General features: G+C 44.1%; 1 protein-coding gene across 1 annotated transcript in view; it reads left to right on the forward strand.

Annotated features, from left to right (window-relative positions):
- Positions 1–8,196: 8,196 nt before the first annotated feature.
- Positions 8,197–22,835, forward strand: part of LOC120308835 — a 33,828-nt gene continuing 19,189 nt past the window's right edge. Inside the window, exons 1-6 of the mRNA XM_039345374.1 lie at positions 8,197–8,645; positions 12,367–13,295; positions 14,922–15,036; positions 16,331–16,386; positions 18,960–19,080; positions 21,761–21,859. Coding sequence (XP_039201308.1) covers positions 12,498–13,295; positions 14,922–15,036; positions 16,331–16,386; positions 18,960–19,080; positions 21,761–21,859 — 1,189 coding nt within the window. The 5' untranslated portion in view covers positions 8,197–8,645; positions 12,367–12,497. The remainder of the gene's footprint in view (positions 8,646–12,366; positions 13,296–14,921; positions 15,037–16,330; positions 16,387–18,959; positions 19,081–21,760; positions 21,860–22,835) is intronic.

Genomic DNA, 22,835 nt, shown 5'->3' on the forward strand with positions numbered 1-22,835 from the left:
ATGAAGGCAGTTTTTACTTTTATACAATGTTTCTAAATATGCATTAGGTCATTCATGTACTGTTAATACAGCTTTTGGCCAACACAGCTTTCTTTCAGAGATTATGCAGACACATGATTTTTGCTTTTAGTGATTTTTCATTATTATTATTATTATTTTACTTTATTCTTCTTTATTCTATGTTATTCTATTTCTTTCCCACTTTACTCCCCCCTTTTGGAAGTTTTCCAGCTTAAACTTCCATTATTCTACCTCTGATTCCGGATCTCCTGAAGGTACCATTTTATATTCCCATAAGGCTAACATTGTTTCATGTTTCGCTGTTAATTGGGCTGTACTTTCTGAGATCCTCCGAATCATGGCTATAAGACAGGGGATCAAGCAAGGAATTAAAATACACCCTAGAATTAACAAGACTTGCAGGCCTATAAACCTTCATAGTTATAGCAGCCTTGTTAATTCCAAGATCCATAGTAGTGGTCTCATTGGTTCCAGACCACCATTTACCATCTTCCCATGTCCCTGTGCATAGGAGGTCACCTACTGCTACACAAGATTCTGTTTTGTTTCTTGAGTAACATACATGTCCTACCAAGTTGGAAGTGAGACCCCAATCACCATCTTTCCCACTTGTATAGGTTAAATTATTATTTTTAGACATTTCTAGTACCTTGGTATAATTTAACTCTTGTGCCTCCCATGGCCACCTTTCTCCCATGTTTGTTCCACCACACACAAAACAGTTAGACACGCCTAAAGTATGGGCAATGTCTTCTGCTAACTTAACAAAGGTATTGGTTACATGTCTAGATACTTCAGGAATATGTAGGTTCTCCATTTCCTCATAATATGACCAAAATAATGATTTTTGTTCTGGTCTTTTGGTTGCAGTTATAATTTTGACTTCTATTTCTGACATTGGGTCATAGCCATTTGTATCTATTCCTATCCCAAACATCCATTTCTTACCTTCCCACCTATTTTGTTCTAGGAACCAACTGCCATTCTTGACTGTGAGAGTCACCAAATTACAGTTATCCGTTCCACAGGAATCTGCTTTTGTTTCATTCTTTTCAAACAAGATGTGGTCTATCTCTTTTGGGTCTTGGGTATGCCACTTAATACATGACCACCACTTACATTTGACCGCACATCCATCTGGTGGGCACAAGTACTTATGTTTTGGGATAAAGTTGTGAATATTACCATCCCTCCGCAACCATATGTTGGAGTCCAATAATTAGCTGCTTTGCAAACATCAAAGGTGACGCTAAAACTGGAGTGTGGATTGGATTTCCATTGGGAGATCCCTAAGAGTGCCTGGTCCTTATAGCTAGTTCTTGTTCTATGTGTTTTGATTTGTAAGGCCCAACGATCAGGATCAGACTTCGGGTTATAACACTGATATTGGACACCTTTTCTACAAACTTTATATGTAGTTCTATTGTATGTACAAGAGTCAGGAGAACTATCTTGGCACCCTTCTGGTTTAACTGTATGGTAAATCAAAGTCTTGGTTATCTGGTTTCCTTGTTTTGTAGTTTTGATACAGTTTTGACAACCTTGGTTTCCCTGTGTTTCTGCTCTTTCTTGGTGTGTGCTACTCTATAATTCTTTATTAGAGGGTTTCTGCATTATGACCTCTCGTGTAGCCATTGTACTGATTTGTGTAGGAATGTGTGTGCATATTAAATAATTAACAAATATTACGAGCTGTAGAATCCTCATATCTTCCACCGTGCGTAGAGAGACAGCTTCCTGGGGTGTCTCAGCAAGGTTGTTGATCACACCGTGTCTTGGGAACCTGTTGCTGTATTTCTTGTAAATTTCAACACCAAAGGCTTGTCAGTCTTGTCCACCTTGTAGGTCACCGGATCTGCAGGTGCAGCTGCTTTCACTCTACTCCAATGGATCCAAGATTTTCCTTCCAGGGTTTTCACTGCCAAAGGAGAACACATGACAACAGTATACGGTCCTTTCCATCTTGGGCTCAAGGGATCTGATTTCCAGTGCTTTACCCACACTCTATCTCCAGGCTTGAACCCATGTGTTGCTGTAACTACTGGAGGGGGTTGTTGTTCCATCATATAATGGCGCAATTTTGAAACGGCCAAATTATGAAGCTGTAACTGATGTAACGATTTCTGTTGATCTACTCCCCCCTTATGTGCCAAGTTGGGCCATCCTTGACTGTCAGGTTTAAACAGGCAAGGAGGACGGCCAAACATGAGCTCATAAGGACTAAGTTGTAATTTAGTGCGGGGGGCCAGTCTGATTGCATATAAAACCATAGGCAAAACATCTGGCCAGTGTAGATGAGTTTCCAAACAAAATTTGGTAATAAGTGTTTTAATTGTTCTATGGGATCTTTCCACTCTAGCAGCCGATTGAGGGCGGAAAGCACAATGAAATCTCCACTTAATTCCTAATGCTTGGGCTAAAGCCTGATTGATTTGGTGTACAAATTCAGGGCCATTATCTGATGAAATCCTAGAAGGGCTACCAAATCTAGGAATAATTTCTTTAAGAAATATTCTGGCAACCTGTATAGCTTTCTTATTTACAGTTGGAAATGCTTCAATCCATCCTGAATAGGTATCAATTATTACTAACAATGCTACATATTTCTTACTTCTAGGCATGTCAATAAAATCAACAACAACATAGTCCATAGGAAAATAAGCGATTGGTTGTCTGCCAGGTGGTATTACTGGTCCTTGGCGTTCATTGGTTTGGGCACAAATGGTACATTGAGAACAAACATCTGCTATTAGCGAAGAAGCAAATGGAATATAAAAAAATCGTTCAAGTTGCTGTAATAATGCAGTTTTTCCCAAATGATGTTGCTTGTGTGCCTGAAAAATAAGTGGGCGAGCAAGTGCCAAAGGGACAGCAATGCGTCCATCAGGTAAAGTGTACCAGCCTTTAACTAGTTTGGCTTGTACATCTTGTTGTAATTTTTGAGTTTCCTCCCTCGTATATGTAGGATCAAGTTGTTCTAAGTAAGTGTCTAGATACATGAACCTTGTGACATCTGATTGGAGAGGGGGACCTTCTAATGCAGCTCTTTTTGCTTCTTTGTCTGCCTTCCTATTGCCCTGGGTAATAAGGCTTGAGTCTTTTTGATGTCCAGGACAATGGATGATTGCAACTTTGGATGGCAATTGTGCTGCCTTGATAAGTCTTTTAATCAAAGTTGCATATTGGATAACTTTGCCTGTGGAATCCAAATATCCTCTCTCTTTGTAGATAGCCGCATGTGCGTGTATTGTTAAAAATGCATATTTACTATCTGTATATACATTTAAAGTCCTTCCCGCTGCTACTTCTAATGCACGGGTCAAGGCATATAATTCTGCAAACTGTGAACTGGCTTGACTAGGCAACTGTGCTGATTCAACAGTAGAATTTGAGAAACTATTGCGTAACCAGAGTATCTACATCCTTTATCCATAAAGCTAGAACCATCAGTAAACCATTGATAGTCTGGATTATGCAAGGGTTGGTCTGTAAGGTCAGGTCTGCAAGAATATTGTAGTTCTATTGTTTGCATGCAGTCATGAACAGGTTTGGTTGAATCAGGAATTGGCATTAGAGTTGCTGGGTTTAAAGTTGAGCATTGTTGCAGTGTAACTTGTGGATTTTCTAATAAAAGAGCCTGTATTTTATGCATTCGTTGATTACTTATCCATAAATGTCCTTTATTGTCAATGATTGTCTGCAAGGCATGACTAGTATAAACAGTCACTGGAGCTGAAAAGGTTAACTTGTTTGCCTCCTGCAGTAATAGCATAACTGCTGCTAGAATTTTTAAACATTGGGGCCAGCCTTGTGAAGAAATGTCCAGGTGTTTTGACAGATAAGCGACAGGGCGGTTCCAACTTCCCTGTTTTTGGGTAAGGACCCCTAAAGCTACATTTTGTCTTACATCCACATAAAGTGAAAAAGGCTTAGATATATCAGGTAGTCCTAGGGCAGGGGCTGTGGTGAGAGCCTGTTGCAATTGTCTCATTGCTTGGGTTTGTTCCTCTTGCCACAACAGAGGTTCTTTTTCTGGTCCCCTTAAAGCTTGGTACAATGGTTTAGCTGTGAGAGCGAAGTTAGGAATCCAAATTCTACAGAAGCCTGTAATTCCCAAAAAGGCTCTAACTTCCTGTTTTGTTGTGGGATGGGAATCTGTAACACAGCTTGCTTTCTCTGGGGGCCCAAAGTTCTTTGTCCTTGTGAAAGTTCATAGCCTAAATACATTACAGTCTCTTGAATTAATTGTGCTTTCTTTTTTTGGATACTCTATAACCACAGTCTTGTAACAATTGGAGCAGTCTTGATGTGTTTTCAAAGCAATCCTCCCTGCTTTGGCCAGTTACTAAGACATCATCGACATATTGAAGGCAACAATCCTCTTGTCTGAATAACTTCAGATAAGCAAGATCTTGGGCTAGGGCTTGACTAAAGCACGTTGGTGAATTTTTAAATATACGGCTACCACAAGGATTTGATTGCTTGCCAATGGATTTATTTAGGACAGATCTGGTGGCTCCCGTGTCAACTAGCATCGGGACAACCTGTCCTCCCACCCTTATTTTAACAATGGGCTCTGGGGGTGGGCGATAGAACCCTGTCCTCTTCAGTCTTCCCATTCCAGTTCAGCTAAGCCGATCATGTTTTCTTCTCTTTCCTCTGTCTGATTGGGATAAACTGGATGCCCTCTTCCTTTGAAGCTCTTTCTGAAGCCTCTCTGGAAAGTCCCTCTAAATCCTCTTCCTCTTCCTCTTCCATACTGGCGAGATTGTCCCCTGGGTTGGCCATTCCTCTGGGGGCACTCCCTTTGCCAGTGTCCTTCTTATTTACAGATGGCACACTGATTGGGTCCTAGGCATGTTCCTCCCAATGCCATGGCTAACATTTCAACGTTCTTTTTTTTCTTTTTGATCTGATTTGCGTTCCTCCTCCCTGTCACGGTTACGGAACATATTGAAGCATTGAAATATTAGTGTTATCTGGTCCAGGAACCAACACCTCTCTTAGAGGGGCAATATTTTCTTCTTTATTCCTAACTTGCTCCTGGTGCGGCTAGAAACTGAGGTTTCACTTTCAAAGTTATTCAAGCTTTTATCTGTTTCTTGAAGGGATTCAGCTGTTGCTAATTTTCCTTCCTCACCGGCTTCTGGCTGAAATTGGGCTTCTCTTTCAGGCAGAGGGAGTGGAATTTGCTGATTTATTCTCCCTTCTTCTCTTCTAGGAACATAGGGGGGTGGTCTGGCAATTTCCTCCCTATCTTCCTGGCTGAAAATCTTAGCTTTTGTTTGAGGCTTGGCTTTTTGGCTTGCCAAATATATCTTTGCACACTCTATCTGACATTTTGCTAACCATCTCTGTTTTTCTGCAATGTTGATTTTCCATAGGGGTACTGGTCCCAATAACCATTTCCAGTCACAATTTGATGAACCCGTGCAACGAGTTCGGGATTCGCCGATCCCATTTTTGGCCACCCTACGCCCAGGGCAGTCCACTCAGATTCATAGAATCTTTTTAACATGGCTGGATTTGGTTTTGGATCTCCATAATCCCTAGAAAACCCCTTTTTGAACTTCGCACATGCACTGGAGTGGCGTCTGGTCAACGCTCTCCTTTGACTTTTTCCCACCCATTTCTCTAATACACTACCATTGATCACTCAGCATGAGCTACAATGGTTTAACCTCCCACACACTCCTGCCTATTGAAGGCTTAAGGACGCCACCTTTGCCTTCTAGGGGGTGATCAGTCCCCTCTTCCGATCCAAAAGGGATCAGGTTTCCCCTGTTTTACAATACTTGCCTGCAGGCGTTTTCCAGACTCCTTTGTTGATTTAAGATCTGTCTGTCACCCTCATGGATCCTCAGACTGGAATGCTTCGCTGATGGGTTAATTCCCTTTCCTCCCGTCGAAGTCTCCTCGTAGTCAAAAGCTACGAAGCCGGCTTTGGAGCTGTCGTCGTTTAGGAGAGGGGGGGGGCCCACCAGGGCAATCCGTCTTGGAAGGTTAAATCCTTTTTCTTAAAAGCCCTTAAAAATGTCCCGGCGGAGAAGTCGCCATAAATCTTGTGGAAAAATAAAGCCTTAAAAAAATAAAGGGCTTTTACGAAATTCCATGGGTGAAAGAGAGATCTTTATTTTTGCGCAAAAGGTTCAGAAGTGACTTAACAATCAGCAAATTTCTGAACAAGGGGGAGGGTCTAAACTAAAGCTTTATAGGTTTCTTTTTCTCAGGAACAAAGGAAGCATAGATGGAATCTTACATTGTATATTGAATCTATTTTGTGTAACATTCAAATAGTTTCTCACACGTTAGGTCCATTTCTCATGGGAATATAATGAAGGCAGTTTTTACTTTTATACAATGTTTCTAAATATGCATTAGGTCATTCATGTACTGTTAATACAGCTTTTGGCTAACACAGCTTTCTTTCAGAGATTATGCAGACACATGATTTTTGCTTTTAGTGATTTTTCATTATTATTATTATTATTTTACTTTATTCTTCTTTATTCTATGTTATTCTATTTCTTTCCCACTTTAGGAGAACCTATCCCATCTCAGACAAGTGACTGTCCAATCTCTTCTTCAAAATCTCCAGTGATGGAGCGCCCACGATAGTTCTGGAGGCAAAACTGTTCCACTGGTTAATTGTCCTCACTGTCAGGAAGTTTCTCCTTAATTCCAGATTGCTTCTCTCTTTGATCAATTTCCAACCATTGTTTCTTCTCCTGCCCTCAATTAGAATTTTTTAGTCTACAAAGCTCCAAGCATTTAATATACTCAGGAGTAGTCACAAAACCCATGTCTTGATTGATAAGGTGACCAACTTTTTTACAATGAAAAGCAGGACACAAATAAATTGAAGAAAAAATATCGTAAATAAAAGAAACATTTTATTCATTGCAACAATAATACAGGATACACTATAATATGATAAATGCATAATAAAAAACATTTGTAACAATAACATTTTATATTGTAATTATGCTTACATGCCGCGCCCCCGCCTGCAGCTGCCCCGCCAGCACTGCTGCCCCACCGTGTAAAGCGGGCCCTGTGGCTCCCAAAGCACCAGCTGCGCCAGGGGGGCAGCCCGCCATTGACACACCCCACTTGCAGCCGCCCCGCCAGCACCACTGCCCACCCTGCACAGCCCCATGTAGAGCAGGTCCTGCGGCTCCCATAGCACAGGGGACAACCGGCCACCGCCGCCCTTCATACACCCCTGCCTGCAGCAGCCCCGCTGCCCCTGCCTCTTGTGCTCGCAGCCATTATTGCCCTAGCAGGGCCGAAGATCAAGAGTGGCGTTGCTGCTCCAGTCTCCTCCAGGTATCTTTGGGACTAACTAGGAGATGGTGTAGTTGGGTAGCAGGGAGGGGTGCAAAGTTCCTGCCAATTCACCTTTGCTGCAGATAACTTACATGTGCAAAGTTTGCCGGCACACTCAGCAGCAATTCCTATTGGCTTTCGAAAGTTGAAAAAAAGTTGAAAAAAAAACCATTAAAAAAGGTGCCAGAACGCCATTCTAAGTGTTCTATGAGAGAGAAAAAAGCCCTGCAGATTAGTCTTCAAATATTGAAAAGGAGGACATGTAGAAGGACACTTTTTGAGGGAGGACAGAACTTAAAAAAGGAGGACTGTCCTCCCTAAAGGAGGACAGTTGGTCACCTTATGATTGATCACTTAGGGCACAAAGCAAGCTCACAAGGTTTACCCCAATTTATTTCATTATCAAATACTTTCCAAACCACTGTGCAACCTTGATAAAATTAGGCCTAAATTTCCAAACTATCTTCAAAGTTTAACGTAACAGTATTTTACACTGAATAATTGACATTCCACACCCTGCACGTTAGGCGGAGAGATAAAGTACCGATCCCAAATTTCCAAACTTGGGAATTAATATTCAGTTCCAAAGTTTGGAAACTCAACTTTGAAAGTAAATACTAATATAAAATATAGCAATAGTCTACATTAAAGGACGTACATCCACATCCTCCATGTCTCAAGGTGGCCGAATTTCTGCAACTTCGTGCGGACTTCAATCCCCAGAATTCCCCAGCCAACATCCTGAGCCATCTGTTCCTTTCCTAAAAACATCCCCCCCCCCCCCCAGGTTTCAGCGCTTTCTTTTCCAAGGGCCTGTTGCCATCCCAGTCTTTTGCATTGCAGCTCTTCCGGCCCAGCTGAAGCGTTGGGGCCTCTCTGGGGAAAAAGCCTCTCCCAGGCTGACTTGGGTCGACTTGGCTGGGTCTGAAATCCGAATTTTATTGCAGGGCATCATTGTCCCGTGTCCCCGGGCAGCCTGCCATCCTGTCTTGCTGGCGCTGGGAGGCCAGCAGAGGCTCCGGAGAGGGGAAAAGGAGAAACGACCTTCCTGTGCTCGGCTCTTTCCTCCATTCCCTCCCTCCCTCCCTCCCTTTCTAGAGGCAGGAGGGAGGGGGAGAAGCCCCTCTGCCTTTCCCAGCCGTCCTTGGGCCGGACGGACCCCCCCAGGAACTGCATCTGCCCAGCTCGCCAGGCGGCGGCTAGGTGTGTCTGGCAGGAAAGGGGCACAGATGGGTCTGGGCCAGCGATGGGGGAAAGCCAAGGAATGGACCCGAAGGGCTGGATGGCGGTAGGAGGTAAGGCGGGAGGAGATCAAAGGGATCAAGGCGGAGGCTGCAGCCCAAAGGGGGTGCTGAGACTCCCCCCCCCATCTCTTTCTTGCAGAGCTTTGTGGAGGGGGGGGCAACCTTCCTGACTGGCGTCTTCTCGGCTCCTAAGGCCAACTGGAGCAAGCCAGAAGTGGGGAGCTAGCAAGCAAGGTGGGGGTGGAGTGGGGAACAGCCCCTGGTTTAGTATCTCTGGGCCAGGCCTCTGTAAGCTGTCATCTCCCTGCAGGGGGATCAGGGTGGAGCCCCCCACCCCACCACCACCAAACCAGAGGGGCCCAGAAGAGTTTTCAAAACAAGTCACTCTGGAGAGCGTGTAAATTTAATAAATATGTAATAAAGAAGTAAAGGTTAAGGGAGGCCGAACTTGAAGTCTGAACCACGAGCAATGCATATTATTTCGTGTTTACCTCTTAGTCGCCTTGTTGGATGCTATGCTTTTGCTTATTTTTAGTTAATAGTTAGTTCATAGTGGAAATATCATAATTCCAGGCGGGGTGCGTGCTGGTCAGAGTAAGCAGCTATCTTAGGAATTAAGAACCGTCCCCTTAAGGGATAGCCTTTTGGGTAATGTAGTTTAAGTTACCTGGTCATATCTGGGTTTGGATTGGCCACTGGGAGGGACTGCTGATTGGCTACCGGGATTTCTGCCTACGTGCAGTCCAGCAGGGTCTTTGTGTATTCCGGCCACGAGGAGCTTTTGCTCCTTTAACATGGAAGAAATTATCTCCTTTTATCTATCTGTTGGGTCCAGATTATGATATGTGTTTCAGAAGAGTTCCTACAGTAACTGTAAGTTAATGTTTTGAGAATGCCTGGTGAATTAAAGTAATCTACATGAAACTTTTCCGTGGAGTTAATCTGCCTTCATAATAATAATAAAGTTGGAAGGGACCTTGGAGGTCATCTAGTTCAACCCCCTGCGCAGGCAGGAAACCCTATACAATTTCGGACAAATGGCTGTCCAGTCTCTTCTTAAAAAACTTCCAGCATTGGAGCATTCACCGCTTCTGGAGGCAGATTGTTCCACTGGTTAATTGTTCTCACTGTCAGGAAGTTTCTCTTTAGTTCCAGGTTGCTTCTCTCCTTGATCAGTTTCCATCCGTTGCTTCTTGTCCTGCCTTCAGGCACTTTGGAGAATAGCTTGACTCCCTCTTCTTTGGGGCAGACCCTGAGATATTGGAACACGGCTATCATGTCCCCCCTCGTCCTTCTCTTCATTAAACTAGACATACCCAATTCCAGCAACCATTGTTTATATGTTTTAGCCTCCAATCCCCTAATCATCTTTGTTGCTCTTCTCTGTACTCTTTCTAGAGTCTCAACATCTTTTTTACATCGTGGTGACCAAAACTGGATGCAGTATTCCATGTGTGGCCTTACCAAGGCCTTGTAAAGTGGTATTAACACTTCATGTGATCTTGATTCTATCCCTCTGTTAATACAGCCTAGCACTTTGTTGGCTTTTTTGGCAGCTGCAGCACACGGCTGGCTCACGTTTAAGTGACTGTCCACTAGGACTCCGAGATTGCAACAAGCAATATTTAGCAGCAGCCCCCCTTGCTTGTTCAGATTCTAAATCAGTGGTTCTCAACCTGTGGGTCGGGACCCCATTTGGGGTCGAACGACCATTTCACGGGGGTCGCCAAACAAGGCTGTCCGCCATTTTTTCCCCCTTTTCTTTGGCCACGCTCCTGGCACCCAGTGATGTATAAGTAGTTGGGGGTCACCACAACATGGGGAACTGTATTATTGGGTCACGACATTAGAAAGGTTGAGAACCACTGTTCTAAATGGAGATTGCAGGCTCTGAGCTGAACTCCCAGCCGAGACTCTGAGGTCTGATTCTGATCAGGTGCTGCTTTTAGGGATGCCCTAGTGGATCCTCCAGATCCAGAGGCAGTCTACCTCTGAATCCAATTTCCATGGGAACAACAGTAAGAGGCTGTTGCCTCTTTCATGTCCTGTTCATGTATATCCTTTTTTTGAGGAAAAAAAATGGAATAAATGGAAATTCTATGTAAACAATACAGGTAGTCCTCGACTTACGACTACAATTGAGCCCCAAATTTCTGTTGCTAGGTTAAATAGCTGTTTAGCATGTTTTGGCCTATTGTATGACCTTTCTTGCCACCGTTGTTAAGGGAATCACTGCCGTTGTTAAATCAGTAGCCTAGTTTCTAAGTGAACCTGGCTTCCCCATGGACTTTGCTTGTCAGGAAGACGCAAAAGGTGATCAGGTGACTCCGGGACGCTGTGACCGTCATAAATACGAGTCAGTTGCCTGATCACGTGACCATGGGGGGGATGCTGCAATGGACATAAGTGTGAAGAATGGTCCTAAGCCACTTTTTTCAATGCCGTTGTAGCGTCAACAAACTATTGTGGGTCGAGGTCTACCTGTAGCTCATAATAAACAGATTCTGGTTGTTTGCAGAATTGAAAAATTCTGCTTGCATCTATTAGCTGAGATTGTTTTGTGGGGTCCTCTGGCAAGTTGCATCTTTTAAAAATATAATCTTTCTATAAAATCACAAAAAGGCATACTACCTGCTGTCTCTTATGAAGGTTTCTTTGCTTTGCCTTTTCTGGCTGCTTGTGTTGGGCTAGAACAGGCTTTGACTTGGTCCAGGGGTAGGCAACCTCGGCTCTTTCATGACTCCTGGACTTCAACTCCCAGAATTCCTGAACCAGCCTGGCTCAGCATGGAAACCTCTCCCTTTCCCCTCAGCATGGCTGGCTCAGGAATTCTGGGAGTTGAAGTCCACGAGTCATAAAAAGAGCCAAGGTTGCCTACCTCTGACCTGGTCTAATAGTACAGGGCTTTTCAACCTTTTCACCCATTGTACCACTTTTAGGATATGGCAACATCCAAGTACCACCAATCGCCCAGCAAGGTGTCAAAAACTTGATGACCCCCAAAAAAGGGGGGGGGAGTGATAAAGTACAGGTAGTCCTCGACTTACAACAGTTTGCTTAGTGACTGTCCGAAGTTACAATGCACTGAAAAAAGTGCCCCCCAAGCCACAGCCGAGCAAGACACCTGCCTGCCCGCCCGCGGCGCTCTTCTTCCTGTCCGAGATTTTCATTGTTGTGAGCATTTTTGTTGAGGATTGGCAGCGGGGGTGGGGTGGGGGGGGTGTTTGGTTTTTATTCCCTCCGTCTGCTGGGTGGTTGCAGCAGGTTTTGGTCACTTCACATGACCCCAGGTCACTGTGACCGTCATAAATATGAATCAGTTGCCAAGCATCTGAATATAAATCACAAGACCCTGGAGATGCTGCAACATTCCAGCTGATCGGTGCTTCTTCTGGGCTCAGCAGAAGCGCCAGGATCAGTGCTGCTTTCCAGCTGATTGGTGCTTCTTGGCTCAGCGAAAGCGCCAGGATCAGTGCCGAGCTCCAGCTGGAGCCTGGTGCTGATCCTGGCACTTCCGCTGAGCCATGACAGCCCTGTAGCTCCAGCCGTCTCTCGCTCAGGCTTATGCGGTGCTGCCACCGGTTCAGCTCATTCCCTTCCCCTGCTACTTTTCGAGGATGCTCACGTACCACCTGCCAGGTGCCAATGTACCACAGGTGGTACCCGTACCACTGGTTGAAAAGCCCTGTAATAGTACATCCAAAAGGGTTGCTGGGTGCGTGGCCACTTCTGGTGCATTTAATCCATCCACCTGGTGTCTTCTCTCCTGCAGGGACTCATCTGCCTTGCCAATGCAGAAGAGCTTCCCCTTCTGTGTGAACTGTCCTCCGCCATAGCTCTTCTAGAACGATTGAAGCCAGTGGCTGCCCGGTTCAGATGCCCGAGCAAATCTGAAGTGAAGCCATGTCTAGTGGAGGACGTGGGATGGGAGCCGTGGATCTCCAGCCGTGGCGCTTCCCCTTCTCCCGCGACTTACCTGCAGGCCTTAGAACGGAGATGATGGAAGCCCCCAACGGGGAAGAGGAACGTCAAAGGGAAACCAAAGCCAATTTTTTTGCACAATCTAGAACCCCCAAAGCGTTCCCCACATGGGTGACACTGTTGCGGGTTAAACAAGAGCCCGAGGAAGGGTTGAACCAGCCGTGGGGAACCCAGGGGCACGAGCGGTGGAGAACCTGGCAGCCCAGGTCTTCAGGAGAACCGTCTTCACAATTTCAAAGCAGAGGGGAAATCTGCCGGTTGGCACCAACCTCTTTGGAGGACAAATCTGGAACTGAGCAGTGGCTGGAAGCCTCTTCGGCTGTGGGCCTCAGGGAAGAAACCAAAGGGAACTACCAGAATCTGGAAGGTGAAGATGGAGAAGGGGACAAGAAGTCCAAGGAAGATCTTCCGGACCAAGAGGATGTAAGCTCTGAGATCCAGCAGAAGCGGTTCAGGCATTTGTGCTACCGGGAACTGGAAGGGCCTCGCAAGGTTTGCGGCCGACTCCGGGATCTCTGCAGTCAGTGGCTGAAACCAGAGCAGTGTACAAAGGAGCAGCTGCTAGAGATGGTGATCCTGGAGCAGTTTTTGGCCATCCTGCCCAAGGAGATGCAGAGCTGGGTCAAGGAGGGTGGGCCGGAAAGCTGTGCCCAAGCGGTGGCCCTGGCCGAGGACTTCCTGCGGAGTCAGAAAGAGCCCAGAGGCTTCTGGGAAGAAAAAGTGAGGCAGTGACTACATGGAGGGGCCCACAGGAGGGTTCAGGTGACCTCCAGCCTTTGGATGACCAGGAAAATGTAGATAGTCTTTGACTTGCCACAGTTCACAGTGTTCAAAATCACAACAGCACTAGAAAAAAAAGTGATTTATGACCCCTTTTCACACTTAACGACCGTTGCAACATCCCCATTGGTTACGTGATCAAAATTCGGATGCTTGGCAGTTGATTCATATTTATGACGGTGGCTGTGTCCTAAGGTCATGTGATCATTTTTTTGGTAACCTGATCAACCAAGCCCACGGGCAGGGGTAGGCCACCTTGGCTCTTTTATAACTCGTGGACTTCAACTCCCAGAATTCCTGAGCCAGCCATGCTGAGGGGAAAGGGAGAGGTTTCCAAGTTGAGCCATGGCTGGCTCAGGAAATTTGGGAGTTGAAGTCCACGAGTCATAAAAGAGCCGAGGTTGCCTACCCCTTACCATGGGGAAGCCAGATTCCCTTAACAACCGTGTTACTAACGTAACAACCGCAATGATTCACTTAACAGTTGTGGCGAGAAAGGTCATAAAATGGGACAACCATTTGTCTGAAATGGTATAGGGCAGGGGGGTAGGCAACCTTGGCTCTTTTCTGACTCGTGGACTTCAACTCCCAGAATTCCTGAGCCAGCATGGCTCAGCTTGGAAACCTCTCCTTTTCCCATCAGCATGGCTGGCTCAGGAATTCTGGGAGTTGAAGTCCACCAGTCATAAAAGAGCCAAGGTTGCCTACCCCTATGATAGGATCTCCTGCCTGAGCAGGGGGTTGGACTGGAAGACTATTCAGATTATTCTGTAATCTGGCCGATATTTCAGCCTCTCCATTTTGGTGAAATGGAAGCCATTTTAAGTACAGTACACATCGACATGAAGCTGGCTCACTGCAGATGTTCCACACTCTGTCTCCTGCTTCAAGAGGAGTTGGGGTGCCAACGCAGCCCCTCCACCACTGGAAGCAGCTGTAGCTTTTCTCTGCAGTTGTCAAAATCTTGGGGGGGGGGAACATTACCCTTTTAAGATCTTGGAGAAAAGGCCTACAGGCAGTCCTCAAGTCACGACCACCGCCGAGCCCAAAATTTATGTTGCTAAGTGAAACACTTGCTGGGTGAGTTTTGCCTCATTTTACGACCTACCCTGCCAGAGTTGCTAAGTGAATCCTTGCAGTTGTTCAATTAGTAACACGGGTGTTCAGTGAATCCGGCTTCCCCGTTGACTTTTGCTTGTCAGGCTGCGAAAGAGGGATCACATGACCCCGGGGACACTGCGGCCGTCATAAATATGAGTCAGTTGCCAAGTGTCTGAATTTCGATCCCGTGACCATGGGGGAAATGCTGCAGTGGTCGTAAGTATGAAAATGGTCATAAGCCTCTTCAGTGCCATTGTAACTTTGAACGGTCACTAAATGCTCTGTTGTAAGTCCAGGACGACCTATATTTGGGGCTTTATCTGCACCCCAAAGCTCTGGGCAACCCAATGATAGGTGTCTGTGGGGTTTACCTACATTTGTAAGTAAATTTGGGGGTGTGGAGGAAACAGCATGTTTATGTGGTCCCCTCCTTTTGATGCTAAGAAAGGCGCTCTGTTATTCCAGGTGCCACCAGAGTCACCTGGAGGAGGAAAGATGAACGCTGCTGTTGGGCCTCCATTGGAGGTTGAAACAGGACATTCGGACCAGGAGGTCAAGGAAGAGAACAAGGACTTGCTCGGTGAGTGGTTTGATTATTATGGGATGGACTCGAGGCATTATGGGAGTCACCATGACATTCCCTGCTTCAACTTTGCCATCCTGTATATCAGAGGTGGGGGAACAAAGGACCTTTTATGACTTGTGGACTTCAACTCCCAGAATTCATGAGCCAGCATGGGGAACAAAGGACTTTTTATGACTTTTGGGTTCCAATATCTCAGGGGCTGCCCCAAAGAAGAGGGAGTCAAGCTATTCTCCAAAGGGCCTGAAGGCAGGACAAGAAGCAACGGATGGAAACTAACCAAGGAGAGAAGCAACCTAGAACTAAGGAGAAACTTCCTGACAGTGAGAACAATTAACCAGTGGAACAATCTGCCTCCAGCAGTGGTGAATGCTCCAACACTGGAAGTTTTTTTTTTTTTGTTATAAAATCATGTTGGTCACATGACCAATCCGTTTTATTTATTTATTTTGTAAAAAAAAAATATTTTCAATTTTACAGTGCATTACATTCATAAAAATACTTCAGATAAAAAATAAAACAAATTGATACACACAACTTTCGGTATTGCTCACCCATTTCCCCCCAAACCGCATCCACCCTCTAATCTACTTCCCTCTTTCCCTCTTCTTCCTCTTCCTCATTCTCCCCCTCTCCTCCTTCTCCTCAACCTTCCTACTTGCTTCTCCCCTTCTTCCTCTTCTCGCTCCGGATGCGGTCCAGGGGAAATGCCCGAGCAATTCCTCTCTCCAAATTAAAACATCAATATTATATACAATAAAACTATTTCTACTTTTCTGAGCTACTTAAACTTCAACCCATCCTCCCCCCCACACTGGAAGTTTTTAAGAAGAAAATGTACAACCATATGTCTGAAATAGTATAGGGTTTCCTGCCTGAGCAGGGGGTTGGACTAGATGACCTCCAAGGTCCCTTCCAACTTTTTTATATTATTATTATTATTATTATTATTATTATTATTATTATTAAGGGGCCAGCATTCCCCATGCTGGCTCAGGAATTCTGGGAGTTGAAGTCCACAAATCATAAAAGGGCCATCGTTCTCCATCTCTGGTTTATATCTTCGGTCCCGAAGGATCAACTTCTCCACTCTTCTTTCTTCCGGAGATACTGATTCTCTGTCATTGGGAATTGCCGTTAGTCCAATTCCTCTGCAGGAGCTGATTGAACTCCTGGGGCTGTTGGGAGTCTAGAGAGGGAAAGAAATGGAAGTGGAGTCTTTTTTTTTTTTAAAGACTTGGTATAGGTCACCATCCTTAGTTTTTCTAACTCTCCCTTTCTGCTTTTGTAGCCATTGAGATGGTCTCCCGGCCACATCCTGGATCCTCTGCTCCAGAGCAAACTCAGGTAAGGGGTGAGCAGAAGAAGAGGAGAAGTTTTCAGAGAAATTCCAAGATCCATCTTCAGTCTTTGGCCAGGCTGATAGGTATTGATGGAAATGAGCTTAAGAGCATCCGAGGCCACAAACTTCCCAAGCATTGTACTGGGGTACTTTGAATGCCTCAGGTCGTGAATATACATTGAGCTGATATAGGTTTTATAATCCAAAATAAATCTATATCCAGTCAATATGGGATACTCAGGGAGCTGCAGCTCTTAAATTAGATCTCTCTAAGAATTCTGGGAGTTGAAGTCCACACACACAGAGTTGCTAAGTGTGGGAAATACCGAGTTTTGCAGTTTTGTTATTTTAGCTTTCATTTTTTTTTATTGAAAAGTTTTATAAAAGTTACAATATACACCCCAGAACCCACCCACCCTTAACCTCCCCTCTCCCTCCCCTACTTCCCAGAGCTGAATACAGGGTAACAAACATAATAATCATACTCTAACTAACATTAACCAACTATGTAAATAACCAAGTCCGTAATGCGCTTTAACTCCCCTTTAACATAAAAAATAAACAAATTAAAAATAAACATAATAATGTAAAGTTAACATCCTAATTCTTGAACAATACAATATCCAAATTGTTAAACAATATTAATACTAAAAATAATAATAAAACTAATAAAAATTCCACTATAGTAAACTATTAATAATAATAATACTCTAAAATTTACTAGCTTTCATTTTAAAGACTTAAACTCGATGCAGTTGGAAATCTTCATAGAGATAGTCCTCGACTTATGACGACAAGTGAGCTCAAAGTTTCTGTGGCTAAGTGAGACGGTTGAGTCAGTTTTGCTCCATTTTTACTGCCACCTTTCTTGCCACAGTTGTTAAGTGAATCCCTGCAGGGGTTAAGTTAGTAGCACGGTTGTTAAGTGGATCTGGCTTCCCCATCGACTTTGCTTGTCAAAAGGTCACAATAGGGGTTCACATGACACCGGCATACATCAACCGTCGTAAATATGAATCGGTTGCCAAACATCTGAATTTTGATCATGTGACCATGGGGATACATGATACATTGGTCAGAAATGTGAGAAATAGTCAGAGGTCATTTTTCCCAGTGCTGTTGCAACCAGTGGTGGGATTCAGCCGGTTTGTACCACTTCGGCAGAACCGGTAGCTAATTTTTTGTTGCCCAGGCACAGAATGGACTTCCGGAAGCGGCATCCACACAAAGAACCGGTTGTTCACATATTTGAATCCCACCACTGGTTGTAACTACACGAACTGTTGTAAGTCGAAGACTATCTGTATCTGCTTTTCTTTAAGATCAAGTGATTATCTTTTCTTAAAAAATATTGAGATACGAGAATGGTTCTTCTGAGAAGAAGCAATCTCGCCTCCATAGGAGGTTTCGGAAGTAATTATTTCCCCTTGTACAGAGCTTTCACTTGAGTAGAGTAGAATAGAGTGAAGTAGAGTGGAATACGAATGGAATGGATGGAATAGAATGTTATGGAACGGAATGAAATAAGAATGGAACGGAATGGAATAAGAATGGAATGGAATGGAATAAGAGTGGAACGGAATGGAATAAGAGTGGAACGGAATGGAATAGAATGTTATGGAAGGGAATGGAATAAGAATGGAATGGAATGGAATAAGAGTGGAACGGAATGGAATAAGAGTGGAACGGAATGGAATAGAATGTTATGGAAGGGAATGGAATAAGAACGGAAAGGAATGGAATACGAATGGGATGGAATAAGAGTGGAATGGGACAGAATGGAATGGAATGGAATGGAATACGAGTGGAATGGAATAAGAGTGGAATGGGACGGAATGGAATAGAATGGAATGGAATACGAATGGAATGGAATGGAATAAGAGTGGAATGGGACGGAATGGAATAGAATGGAGTAAGAGTGGAATGGAATGGAATAATGGAATGGAATAAGAATGGAATGGAATAGAATGTTATGGACAGGAAAGGAATGGAATGGAATACGAATGGAATGGAACGGAATGGAATAAGAATGGAACGGAATGGAATAGAATGTTATGGAATGGAATAGAATTATGGAATGGAATGGAATAAGAATGGAATGGAATAAGAATGAAATGGAATGGAATAGAATGTTATGGAACGGAAAGGAATGGAATGGAATACGAATGGAATGGAATACGAATGGAATGGGACGGAATGGAATGGAATATGAATGGAATGGAATGGAATAAGAGTGGAATGGAATAAGAATGGAATGGAATGGAATAATGGAATGGAATGGAATATGAATGGAACGGAATAGAATAAAATAGAATATATTCTTTATTGCCCAAGTATGATTAGACACCCAAGGAATATGTACTCGGTGCATAAGTTTGATTCTACGATATATGGTACATAAGTCCTTAGATTGGGGAGGACTATCACACAAGATTTTAACTCTAGTCTCAGAATGATGGAGTTGTCATCCAGCAAGGTCTGGAGGCCCACACATTCTGCAGTCCCAGTTTAAGGCCTCTTCCCATCCTGAGATTGCCCTCGACCCACAAACTATTGAGAAAGTCCCATTTTCTTTCAGATGACTTTTGAAGACGTGTCCATATATTTCACCGAGGGTGAGTGGGCCTTGCTGGATCTGGACCAAAGAGCTCTATACAGAGAGGTCATGCTGGAGAATTACGAGAAGGTGTCTGCTCTGGGTACGTCCCTTCTTCTGTCTTGTCTTAGAGGTGACCATGGAAAATGGTGAGGTGGCTTCCTTTAAGGGCCTGACTTTATGTCTGTGGAGATTCTCAGTCATCCAGGTCATAGTTATTCCAAAGGTGCTTTTTTCAAGAGGCAACTGGACTTTCTTTTTTTTTTCTTCTTTGAAGACGTTTCGCTTCTCACCCAAGAAGCTTCTTCACCTCTGACTGGATGGTGGGGAAGGAAGGATTAATACTCCTTGCAGACAGCTGTTAATTTGCATTCTTTTAGAGAGTCCTTGAGGTCACTTGGGGGTTTACCTGTGTAATCAGGGTCACCTGAGTAGTGCAAATGGGTGTGGAGCCTTCTTGTTGAAGTCCATCCATCTTCAAGTGGCCAAGGTTGAGAGACATTGGTCTAAAAAAAGGGTCTTCAAACTTGGCCACTTTAAGACTTGTGGACTTCAACTCCCAGAATTCCTCAGCCAGCCCTGTATTATGCTCAATCCCTAGGGCTGGCTGAGGAATTCTGGGAGTTGGAAGTCCACAAGTCTTAAAGTGGCCAAGTTTGAAGACCCCTAGTCTAAAAGACAACCTTTCAATGAGGTTTAAACTGAAGAGGCTAAAATTGTTTTACAACATGGATGATCAAAGACTTCCTAAAATCTGTGCCACTGCCGACACAATAAATTGTACATTTTTTCTGCCCAATACGATGATTTCTCACTGATACAAAGCAGAATACAGGTAGTCCTCAACTTATTGAGACCAGAATTTCCGTTGCTAAGCAAGGCAGCCGTTAAATAAGTCAGGTTTGATTTTATGACCTTTTGCACCACAATTATGAGGTAAATCATTGCGATTCTTAATTGGATCGTGCAGTCCTTAAGCAAATCGGGCCTTCCCCATTGACTTTGCTGGTCGGAAGCAGGCTGAGAAGGTTGTGTGGGAAACAGTTGCAAATGGCGATCATGTGACCCTGGGGTGTTGCAACCGTCATAAGTACAGTTGCCAAACGCTCAAATTTTGATCACGTGACTGTGGAAATGTGAGGAAAGGGAGAGGACCAATTGTAAGTGACTTTTTTCAGCGCCGTTGTAATTTCAAATGGAGACTAAGCAAATGGCTGTCATTTGAGGACCACCTGTATTATGCTCAATGCCAGGGGTGGGCAACCTGGCTCTTTTATGACTGGTGGACTTCAGCTCCCAGAATTCCTGAGCCAGCATGGCTCAGCTTGGAAACCTCTCCCTTTCCCCTCAGCGTGGCTGGCTCGGGAATTCTGGGAGTTGAAGTCCACGAGTCATAAAAGAACCAAGTCTGAAGACCCCTGTCCTAGACAATCACTTCTCTGAAATGGTATAGGGCAGGGGTAGGCAACCTTGGCTCTTTTATGACTGGTAGACTTCAACTCCCAGAATTCCTGAGCCAGCAGGGCTCACCTTGGAAACCTCTCCCTTTCCCCTCAGCATGGCTGGCTCAGGAATTCTGGGAGTTGAAGTCCACCAGTCATAAAAGAGCCAAGATGGCTTGCCCCTGCTCAATGCCAAGAAGAGAATTTTCTAATGCTCAGAATTTCTTAAGTATCTGACAACTGTTATATGAAAGATATAGCAAGGCCTTTTCCTCGTTTCTCTTGCGTTATTTCTTCTAACATTCAGAGAGTCCAGACTTTTTCTTAATGTGTTTTGGACAAAAACCTTTTATAGGGTTAGTCCTCGACTTACGACCACATTTCTATTGCTAAGCGAGAGAGTCGTTAAGTGAGTTTTGCCCCATTTTATGAACTTTCTTGCCACGGTTGTTAAGTGAATCACTGCAGTCGTTCAGTTAGTATCACGGTTGTTAAGTGAATCCGGCTTCCCCATTGACTTTGCTTGTCGGAAGGTCACAGTAGGTGATCATGTAACCCTGGGACACTGCAGCCGTCATAAATATGAGTCAGTTGTCAAGTGTCTGAATTTTTTTAAAAATATATGTTTTATTGGTTTTTTTTACATATCACCATCAATATTTGGTGACCCCAGGATACTACAACCGTCATAAATATGAGTCAGTTGTCAAGTGTCTGGATTTTTTTTTAAAAAAATTATGTTTTATCGGGTTTTTTTTACATATCACCATCAATATTTGGCAAACACTGTGTTGTCTGGGTTTGTATTTACAAATAATAACAATTAGTTTCTATAATTCCATATTCCACATTGTAGCTTTCCTTGATTTTCTCTTCTTCCCATAATATTCTCTTTTATCAGCCTTGAATTAGTATATTTCCTGATAATTTTAAAAGATAACAATTAAATATCTACAAATAACCTCCACCTCATGATGAAGCTTCTTTTTCTCATTAATCATCTCGATCACCTTGTCACAGATCCTCTTTTTAAAGTTCTCATTTGAATTTATTTTCCCCACAATATTTCAAAAGAAAACATTTTACCTGTTGAAATTTTCTTAGAGTTAATTACACTTTGATATTTAAATCTTTTTCCTCCTACGAACCATCCCAACACTTACATTTTTCATGTTTTGAAACAGAAAATGTGTGAATTTTGATCACGTGATTATGGGGATGCTTCCAGAGTTGTGTGAAAAACAGTCATAACTCACTTTTTCCAGCGCCGTTGTCCCTTTGAACGGTCACTAAACAAACCGATGTAAGTCAAGGTCTAACTGTACTTCTTCTTTTTAAAAGGATTTCTGATTTCCAAGCCAAACCTTATTGCCCAGTTGGAAAAAGGAGGAGACACATATATCTGGTCTTCTGAGCCAACGGAAAGGGGAAAAATTACAGGTAGAGCGATGTCTTTATGGGGGGGGGGAATAAAAAATTTGGGGTGCCCTTGTCCCTTGGAGGGTCTCTTGCAACTTTATCGCACTGGGTCTACAATAAATTGCTTCCAAAGTTGCCATCTCTTTTTCCAAAGGTTTTCTCCTCTTCCACCATGTCACAAAGTCATTTAACAGCACTCATATGTTTTCACTGTTTTCGCTAGAATAAGAACAACAGCCCTGCAGTGTTGGGCTATCAGCTCCGCCCTTTTGGGGGCGGGCATTCAGTATGACAGCACAGCTAGAACATAGAACATAGAATAAAGTTGGAAGGTCACCTTCTAGTCAAGCCGCTGCTCAAGCAGGGGACCCTGTACCAGGTAGGCCACCTTGGCTCTTTTATGACTCGTGGACTTCAACTCCCAGAATTCCTGAGCCAGCATGGCTCAGCTTGGAAACCTCTCCCTTTTCCCTTAGCATGGCTGGCTCAGGAATTCTGGGAGTTGAAGTCCACGAGTCATAAAAGAGCTGAGGCTGCCTACCCCTGCCCTATACCAGTGATGGCGAACCTTTTAGAGACTGAGTGCCCAAACTGAAACCCAAAATCCACTTATGCATTGGCGAGTGCTGGGTGGGTGTGGCCCATTGGCTGGGTGTAGCCCATTGGGTGGGCGTGGCTGTAGTGGTAACGGCAGACTGGGTGGGACTAAAAAGTTCAATCAATCAATGCCAACTTTGCAAGATCTTTTTTTTCCTGTGAGAAGTTGAAATTGATTGTTTGATTGAATCTTTTTTTTTGTACACGGCGGCAGAAGCCTAAAGCGAAAAGGTTTTATAAAACCCAGCTGAAGGCCTAGGACTGGGGTGACGACGCGTGTGCCCACAGAGAGGGCTCTGAGTGCCACCTCTGGCACCCATGCCATAGGTTTCCCGCCACTGTGCTAATCCTTGGCTTACGACCACAGAATTACCCATTGCTAAGCAGGACACTTGTTCAG

The sequence above is a fragment of the Crotalus tigris genome, unplaced genomic scaffold (assembly GCF_016545835.1).
Source record: "Crotalus tigris isolate CLP2741 ecotype Arizona unplaced genomic scaffold, ASM1654583v1 scf7180000017950.1190679, whole genome shotgun sequence".
Lineage (NCBI taxonomy): Eukaryota > Metazoa > Chordata > Lepidosauria > Squamata > Viperidae > Crotalus > Crotalus tigris.